Consider the following 9,429-nt stretch of genomic DNA (forward strand, 5'->3'; position numbering starts at 1 on the left):
GGACCGGGGCACGAACCCGCGTCCCCTGCGTCGGCAGGCGGACTCTCAACCACTGCGCCACCGGGGAAGACCTAAAGCTCATTTTGTCTGGTATTAATATTGCCACACCAGCTTTCTCAGGCCCGGACTAGCCAGCGTGCAAACCTCCTCCACACCTAACCATCCCGTTCCTTTATAGTCTAGATAGTTTTCTCATAAATAACTGATTGGTTTAAAATCCATTTACTCGTGTTCTTTTTTCTCGGCTGCGTGGGGTCTTCGTTGCTGCGCGCGGGCTTTTCTCTAGTTGCGGCGAGCGGGCGCTACTCTTTGCTGCGGTGCGCGGGCTTCTCGTTGCAGTGGCTTCTAGGCCCGCGGGCTTTAGTAGTTGTGGCTCATGTGCTCTAGAGCGCAGGCTCCGTAGTTGCGGTGCACGGGCTTAGTTGCTCCTCAGCATGTGGGATCTTCCCGGACCACGGCTCGAACCCGTGTCCCCTGCACTGGCAGGCGGATTCTTAACCGCTGCGCCACCAGGGAAGCCCCGCTTGCTTGTGTTCTGATAACTGATATATCTGAACATATCTGTACTCCTTACTTTGTGTTTCTAGTTACGTATGATCCTTTGGCTTTTCTCGTCCTAGTGTCCCTGCGGGATTGCTTGCACTTTCTCTTCCTATTTAACAAAGTCTAAGCTAGAGCTTATCAAGACCTCTGTTCTCTCGGGACGCTTTAGAAGCAAACCACCTGGCTCCCTTCTTTACTCCTGCCAAGGTTGGAGGGCCTCTCTAAAAACGCTCCTGGTTTGCTTCTGCTGAGCAGTGAGTTTCAGTGAGAGCTTCTAGGCTGAGGAGGACACCAAACCCAAGTGAAGCGCAGGCCCCTAGCTATGTGCTCTTGGGGGGGCCTTTCCTGACCCAGGGATCCCAGTACCTGGGAAGTATGGCTTTTTGGGGTTTTGTCGTTTGTTTTCCCTGGTCCACTCTTGCACTGAGGATGATCAAACTGCCTTTACAGTTAGAATTTCAAACATAATTTTAACTTTTGTTTACATTCTTCATTTCTCAGCTTGGTGCTATATTTTCATAAATTACTAGGTGCAGATGACATAATAGAGGTATCAGCCATCAGAGACAGTACGGTGCTGAGTCCTGGCCCTTGGAACGTGATCCGCTGATCAGCTGACTGGTCATTTTTGGTGTACGTGGCCACAGCAATGGGGGGCTCGCACAGCTCCACCTTCCTGCCCCCGTGTGCCTGTGTGTGCTCACGTGGGTGTGGTGTGTGTGTACGTTTATGGCGTGTGTGTGCGTGGCGTGTGCGTATGTGTGTGGCATGTCTGTATGTGGTATGTGTCTGTGCGGTGTGTGTCTGCTGTGTGTGCTGTGCCTATACGGGTGGTGCGTGTCTTTCGGCGTGGTGTGCATGTGTTTGGTGTGTCTACACGTGCGTGGTCTGTGTCTGTCTGTGGCGTGTGCCTGTGGTGTGTGTTTACGTGCGTGCGGTGTGTGTGCGCTCGCGCCCTCCCGCGCCGCAGCCCCGCTCTGCTCCCTCCTGGTCGCTCGGTCTCGGCCAGCCTGGGCGGCGCCCGTCGGCAGCCGGCTCGCCCGGTCACTCACCCCGCGCGCCGGTCACTCAGCGTCGGGACCGCCCAGACCCCACCCTTCCAGTCGCGAGGCCGGAAGCGGAAGTGCCCGCCGGCCGCTCACTTCCGGGCGGCGGCGGCGGCGGCGCGCACGGTGAGGCCGCTGAGGGAGGGCGGTACTCCGGCGGTGGTCGCGGTCGCCGCCCGCTGTCCCTTCCCCGGGCTCTGGCGGGTGCGGGCGCGGCCGGGAGGCGGTACGGGTGGTAGTGGGGTCCCGGGGGCGGCCGAGTCGAGCCGCGAGGCTCGTGTCCGCGGAGGGGCCGACGACGCGCCGCGCGAGGAGGGAGGAAGCAGGTGCAGAGCTGCGCGCGCGGGTGGCGGGCGGGGAGACGCGCGGCCGCCCCGGCTCTCCGGCCCTGTGCGCGGGCCCGTGATCGGGAAAGGGGGCGAGGAGGGACGGCGCCGCAGCCCCGCTCCGTGGGCGGAGACGAAAGGCACTCGTGTCCAGGGCCCTCGGGGGTCTGCGCGGACTTGGGTGGTGCTTTGAAAGCGTGTGGGGAGGGGTGAGAAATGTCTTTGAGAATTTTGCACAGAAAACACGCGTGGAGACGGCGGCTAAGAGCTGAAGTCAGTCCTCCTCTGCCAGACGCTCACCAGGTGTCCCTAGCTCCGTGGCTGGGATGTTGGTGGAGTTGGCGCTGAAGGCAGGTGTGCTTGGTGTCCAGGCACCTGTGCCCTGTGCACTGCACCTGAGCAGAGGCCTTCTGCCCTCTCACCTTTGTTGACTAGGGCCGTTAAACAGTAGGAAATGGAATTTGGGATACTGCAGACATTGATTTTTGAGGGAAATGGTAGGACGGGTGCTGGAACCTCAGGTAGGAAGGGTAAGGTGCGTGCTGTCCCTGTGCCTCCACGTGTTCACGAGGTGTCCTGGCGTGGCCCCCGCCCCCCGGTGTGTAAAGGGGTGGTGTGAGGGCTCTGGAAATGAGAAATTGGCCCTATCTGGGGGAGAGAAGTGCCCTGGAGACTGACATCTGATACAATGAATAGTCTGGGGCCCACATAGAGGCATCGTCTGCATGTCAATATCTTATACCTGTAATCGCTCCTGCTCCGCTTAAAGGTAAAACTGTGTTCTGAAGGTTTGTATTGCTTATCGAGGAGTTCATAATCCTAGTTCAACTTTCTTTCAGGTTTACTGGGTTAATGATCTCGAATGCTCTCATTAGAGCCCCGCTGTGAACAGCCCTGTTGGTGGAGGGGGGTAGGTTTTGTTGCTAACATTTCTACCTCCCTAACACATCTTCCCCCTCCTGTTCCCTCTCTGCTTGTGGACACAGGATGCCTCTAGCATGACAGGCGCAGAGATTCTGCCAGCTTTGTGGCCATGAAGGAGACGGACCGGGAGGCTGTTGCGACAGCAGTCCAGAGGGTTGCTGGGATGCTTCAGCGCCCGGACCAGCTGGACAAAGTGGAGCAGTATCGCCGAAGAGAGGCCCGGAAGAAGGCCTCCGTGGAGGCCAGATTGAAGGTATGAGGCCAGAGTGGCCATGGGCGCCTGCCTCACTCCCAGGCGGGACGGGCTTTTATCTCAAGTTTCAGGTTCCTGCTTAACAACTGGACTTTGTGATGATGTGGAAAGGGGGGCAGCCTTGAACGTTACCTTGACTTAGCACGTTCCTTCCAGCAATACACTGCCAATCAGTAGACTGACAAACAAGACTGGGGGAATGTTGAAAACACCAAAGGAGCAACCTTTTTGAGCACCCAGAAATGTCCATTTAACTTTTTAAAAAAACACTAGAAGGATAACAGCTTCTCTTCTTTATTCAAAGCTCTTCTACAGAGTGCATCCAGGGAGCATTTTGTTTGGCTCGTTCTGGCACATGCTGCAGTCGGCTGACTGCGTACCAGGCATGCTGCTGGCCCTGGGGCAGGAAGGAGGAGAGCTCAACACATTTATTAGAGTGTGTGAGAGTGAGGCAGGAAAGAAAATCGATCTTTCATGATTTGGATTGGCTTTCAACTTAATTCACACAGAGAGAGGAGGTTTTATTAAAATTACGCACACTTGGCGTAGTTATTAAAAACGTTGGGACCGTGGCCTGCTGTAGTTGACTGGCAGCACAGGGTCTTGAGGACTCGAGAGCGCATCTGAGGAAGGTGACTTCTCAAGCTGACAGGGCAGTGAGGTCACCTCTCCAGTCGAAAACGTTAGCGTCCAGATAAGTGCAGGTTTGTTGAGACAGGATGAGGGTCATTCATTTGCACCAGCGAAGCAGCCTATTGGACTAATTTGAAACAGTTTCATGTTAATTTTTTTTTTTTTTTTTTTTTTTGTGGTACGCGGGCCTCCCTCTGTTGTGGCCTCTCCCGTTGCGGAGCACAGGCTCCGGACGCGCAGGCTCAGTGGCCATGGCTCACGGGCCCAGCCGCTCCGCGGCATGTGGGATCCTCCCAGACCGGGGCGCGAACCCAGCCAAAAACACCAAAAAAAAGAGTGTTGGTGAGGATGTGAAATTGGCATCTGTGTGCATTACTAGTTGGAATATGAGATGCTGCTATTGCTATGGAAAACAGTATGGCAGTTCCTCAAAAAATTAAACCCAGAATTACAATGTGATCCAGTAAATCCATTTCTCGGTATACACCCTGAAATACTGAAAGCAAGGAATTGAGCAATTTTACATTCATGTTTATAGCAGCTATCCACCTGTCCATTAACAAATTAAAATGAACTGTAGTACAAACATACAATGGAATACTACTCAGCTTTAGAAAGAAAGGAAATTCTGACACATGCTACAAACATGAATCTTGAAGACATCAGGTAAAGTGAAATAAGCTAGACATGAAAGTTCAAATATTTTAAGATTCCACTTATAGGAGGTACCAAGAATAGTGAAATTCATAGCAAAGTAGAATGGTGGTTGCTGGGGGCGGGGAGAAAGGGGAAATGTGAAGTTTGATTAATAAATAGACTTTCAGTTTGTGAAGATAAAACGTTCTGGATATGGATGGATGGTGGGGGTGGGTGCACACAATGTGAACGGACTTAATGCCACTGAACTGTACACTAAAAAATGGTTTAGGGCTTCCCTGGTGGCACAGTGGTTAAGAATCCGCCTGTCAGCGCAGGGGACACGGGTTCGAGCCCCGGTCCGGGAAGATCCCGCGTGCCGCAGAGCAACTAAGCCCATGCGCCACAACTACTGAACCTGCGCTCTAGAGCCCGCGAGCCACAACTACTGAAGCCTGTGCGCCTAGAGCCTGTGCTCCACAAGAGAAGACCCCGCAGTGAGAAGCCCACACACCGCAACGAAGAGTAGCCCCTGCTCGCCACAACTAGAAGAAAGCCCACGTGCAGCAACGAAGACCCGACGCAGCCAAACAAAAAAAAAAAGAAAAAAAATAGTTTAGACCTGCTACGTTTTTATTCAGAATTTTATTTTATTTTTAATTTATTTTTGGCCGCATTGGGTCTTTCGCTGCTGCGTGCAGGCTCTCTCTAGTTGGGGCGAGCGAGGTCTACCCTTCCTTGTGGTGCGTGGGCTTCTTACTGTGGTGGCTTCTCTTATTGCGGAGCACGGGCTCTAGGCACGGGGGAGGCCACAACAGTGAGAGAATCGTGTACCACAAAAAAAAAAAAAAAAAAAATCCCTAAACATTTAAAAAAAAAAAAAAAAATGGTTTAGGGCTTCCCTGGTGGCACAGTGGTTAAGAATCCGCCTGTCAGCGCAGGGGACACGGGTTCGAGCCCCGGTCCGGGAAGATCCCGCGTGCCGCAGAGCAACTAAGCCCATGCGCCACAACTACTGAACCTGCGCTCTAGAGCCCGCGAGCCACAACTACTGAAGCCTGTGCGCCTAGAGCCTGTGCTCCACAAGAGAAGACCCCGCAGTGAGAAGCCCACACACCGCAACGAAGAGTAGCCCCTGCTCGCCACAACTAGAAGAAAGCCCACGTGCAGCAACGAAGACCCGACGCAGCCAAACAAAAAAAAAAAGAAAAAAAATAGTTTAGACCTGCTACGTTTTTATTCAGAATTTTATTTTATTTTTAATTTATTTTTGGCCGCATTGGGTCTTTCGCTGCTGCGTGCAGGCTCTCTCTAGTTGGGGCGAGCGAGGTCTACCCTTCCTTGTGGCGCGTGGGCTTCTTACTGTGGTGGCTTCTCTTATTGCGGAGCACGGGCGCTTCGGTAGTTGTGGCTCTTGGGCTCCAGAGCGCAGGCTCAGCTGTTGTGGTGCCCGGGCTTAGTTGCTCCGCAGCCTGTGGGATCTTCCCGGACCAGGGCTCGAACCCCTGTCCCCTGCATTGGCAGGCGGATTCTTAACCACTGCGCCACCAGGGAAGCCCTTAGTTAGAATTTTAATCTGTTCTAGGAACTTGTGGCCTTAGTTAACAGCTGTTGTGTTTTGTTGAAATCGTTAAATCACTTCTAAACGCTACTTAGCGTCCACGGGCGAAAGGTGTCCCTGACCACCACTGTGCTCCCAGTCTCTCCCTTCCTTTTCCCATCCACCAGCTGCTCCTTCATGCCCTCTCCATTCTGACTGTACAGCTCGCTGGGTGGCATTGCCGCGGGCTCTCAGAGTGAGTCTGAATCTCAGATGTACCAGCTCTGCGTCGTGGGGCCGGCCATCCTGCAGCCGAGTCTGGTTCTGGCCAGATGGCAGGAAAACCCTCTCCGCTCAAGCTGATGAGCAAGTCCTGACGGTTTCTCCATCCCGTGAAGGCCTGTTAGGAAGCCGAGGGGTGCCTGAGAGGTGGTGTGTAGAGTCCTTCTAAGGGCACCACTTAAGGGGCGGCCCTGGGACTCGGGGTATTCCCACGGTGGAGTCTGGCGTTTTCAGGTCAAGGGACTGGATGAGGGGTGTTGTGAGGTTTTCTCAACAGAGCTTTAAAAACGTTGTTTTGTTCTAAGGCAGCAATGGAGAAAAGGAAAAGCTACCTTATGAATCAGTGGAATCCTTGTTGCGTTTTGTCGTCTTGTCTGTGGGCGTTGACTGTTGAAACGCCTCTTTTCTGCACCCTGAGCCTCCTGGGGAGGGTCTGCTCGTGGCCGTGCCACCTCTGCTCACCCACCCAGTGTCTTCCCTAGGCCGCGATCCAGTCGCAGTTGGACGGGGTGCGCACGGGCCTCAGCCAGCTCCACAGCGCGCTGAGCGACGTCAAGGACATCCAGCAGTCCCTGGCCGACGTCAGCAAGGACTGGAGGCAGAGCATTAACACCATCGAGAGCCTCAAGGATGTGAAGGATGCCGTCGTGCGGCACAGCCAGCTCGCCGCCGCCGTGGAGAACCTCAAGAACATCTTCTCAGGTAGCCGGGCCGCGGCCGCGCTCTCTCCCACGACTCACGTGTGTGCTTCCTTGCCTGTGGGTGCTGCAGGGCAGTTGGGGCTGTCGTCGGCCTGCTCAGACGTGTGATTTCTGCCTGCACAGTTAGGTTCTTATTTTGAACACGGGCGGATGGTCAGTTGAGCAGATAAAGGCTAGTAGAACGTTTGTGGTTCTGAAATTGTCAGGACAGGCCCAGAGGCGGGTAACTGAGCGAGCGCTGCGTGAGCGTCGTTCCCTCAGCTGCAGTGTGGCCAGCGGGACTCGGCCAGGAGCTGGAGGATGAAGACGCGCCGCCCGCCAGGACGGCTCGCGGTCTGCGGGCGGAGCAGCCCTGCGAACGGGCCGAGGGTGGGCGCAGTTCCCAGACAGGAAGAGTGTGCACAGGCCAGAGGCTGGGGGCGGGGCAGCGGGCGGATAGGGCCCACCCTTGAGTCTCAGTCCCCATGGGAGCCGGGCCTGGGGGAGTCCTTGGGGCTGGTGGGGAAGGTGTGGGCGTGGGAGGGGCCCTCTCAGAACCCTGTCCCGGCACCTGGCTGGCGGGAGGAGGAGTGCTCCGTGGCCCGTGTGGGCTCAGCCAGCACAGGGTGCCCGTTGTGTTGGGCGCCGCCTCCTCGTGCTCCACCCCTGGAGCTAGTCCCTCCCCTCATCCCCTTGCCGCTGTCAGGGCATCAGCCTCCCAGCCGGAACCTTGGGATGGTCCAACCCCTTCCCTGCCTTTATCTGGTGTCTGGTCTCAGCGAGTTCTTTCTGTACTTCCTGCCGAACGCTGCTCCACCCGGAGTGTAATCTGGACCCGGAGTGTAATCTGGACCCGGAGTGTAATCTGGACCCGGAGTGTAATCTGGTGCAGTTCTTTCCCCTCCGCCCACCACGTGTAAACCCGCAGCATGGGTGGCCTTGCTCCTGGCCCTGTTCCTCTGGCCTCCTCCTGCGTGTCTGATGGCAGCATTACTGAGTACTTGACCCCGCCCCTCTGCATGCTCAGCTTCCCGGGGCCTGATACTTAGGGCCACGTTCCGAGGCCCTTCTCCGTCCCCCCATGAATGGCACAGCACTGCCGACTGTGGTGGGTGCTCTGGAAGCAGCTCCTCTTGGTGACAGTTGACGACCTGGAATTGGTCCGGTCTCCCTGCCAGAATCTTCTTCATGACATTCAGCCGGCCTTCTTAGTTAATTCCCCTCTTATAATTTCCTGTTGACTGACATTTTCTTCCGGTCTTGTAATGCTAATGCCAAACGACCAAAAAGTTACCTCTTCATCCACATGACCGCATTTGGATCCACATGACCAAAAAGTTACCAGTTCATCCACAGAGGCTGAAAATAATTTTCTTCCTTTGATGAACAATGAGGCTGTGATGTAGATGTGGTTTTTGTCAGGAGTATGTTTTTATTGGGAAGATGTTGTGCTTGTTTGGCTCCCTTCAGACTTTTCTCGTTGCCTGTAATTCAGTAGTGTTGAGCGCACAGCCTGTTTTTTTCTCCACGCTTTTAAAAATTATAAAATATGCATAATATAAAATTTACCATCTTGACCATTTTTAATTGCACAGTTCTGTAGTGTGAAGTACTTTCATATTGTTGTGACACCATCACTATCCATCTCTAGAACTCTTTTCACCTTGCAAAACTGAAACTTTATTATATAGTGTTCTGTGTCAATTCTATCTCAATAAAACTGAAAGAAAAAAAAGTCTGCAGCCGTTAAATGATAGTTCCCCATGCCCCCTCCCCCAAGTCCCTTACTAGTTATAGGTCTATTTAGATTTTCTGTTTCTTTGTGGTTTAGGTTTTGGGTTTCTAGGAATCTGCACTTCATCTGGGTTATCCAGTTTGCTGGTGTACAGTTGTTCATAGTACTCTTATAATCCTTTTTATTTCTGTAGAATTGGTAGTAATGTCCTCACTTTTATTTCTGATTTTAGTTTTTGAGTCTTCTTATTTTCTTAGTTCATCTAGGTAAGATTTGTCAATTGTTAATCTTTTCAAAGAACTACCTTTGGTTTTGTTGATTTTCTGTTTTGTTTTTTGATTCTCTGTTTATCCCTGCTCTAATCTTTATTATTTCCTTCCTTTTGGTAGCTTTGGGTTTAGCTTTTTTTTTTTTTTTTAAGAACTTTTTTAAAAAAAAATTAGTATAGTTGACTTATGTTGTGTTAGTTTCTGGTATACAGCAAAGTGGTTTAGTTATACACATATGTATACACATATATGTAGGTATATTTTTTTTCATATTCTTTTCTATTGTAGTTGAGGGTTTAGTTTATTCTTTTTCTAGTTCCTTAAGTTGTAAAGTTAGGTTGTTGATTTGAAATGGTTCTTTTTTAACTGAAGTGTTTATAGCTGTACTTCGCCCTTAGCACTGCTTTGCTTGCATTCTGTAAGTTCTGGTATGTTGTGTTTTCATTTTCATTTGTCTCAAAGTATTTTCTAATTTTCCTTGTAATTTCTTCTTTGGCCCATTGATTAAGAGTGTGCTGCTTGGGCTTCCCTGGTGGCGCGGTGGTTGAGAGTCCGCCTGCCG

At 52.4% G+C, this 9,429-nt stretch overlaps 1 protein-coding gene across 4 annotated transcripts in view; it reads left to right on the forward strand.

Moving 5' to 3' along the window:
• Window positions 1-1,655: 1,655 nt before the first annotated feature.
• EXOC3 (exocyst complex component 3) overlaps window positions 1,656-9,429 on the forward strand; it is a 25,585-nt gene continuing 17,811 nt past the window's right edge. The window contains exons 1-3 of one of the 4 annotated variants that reach the window (XM_024121078.1): window positions 1,656-1,715; window positions 2,902-3,092; window positions 6,666-6,885. In XM_024121078.1, the coding sequence (XP_023976846.1) occupies window positions 2,949-3,092; window positions 6,666-6,885 (364 nt within the window). In that variant the 5' untranslated portion in view covers window positions 1,656-1,715; window positions 2,902-2,948. Of the gene's footprint in view, window positions 1,716-1,765; window positions 1,916-2,206; window positions 2,685-2,901; window positions 3,093-6,665; window positions 6,886-9,429 lie in introns of those variants that run through there. The other 3 variants (XM_024121087.3, XM_055086498.1, XM_007111369.4) reach the window with 3 other exon arrangements.

The sequence above is a fragment of the Physeter macrocephalus genome, chromosome 8, assembly GCF_002837175.3.
Source record: "Physeter macrocephalus isolate SW-GA chromosome 8, ASM283717v5, whole genome shotgun sequence".
NCBI lineage: Eukaryota > Metazoa > Chordata > Mammalia > Artiodactyla > Physeteridae > Physeter > Physeter macrocephalus.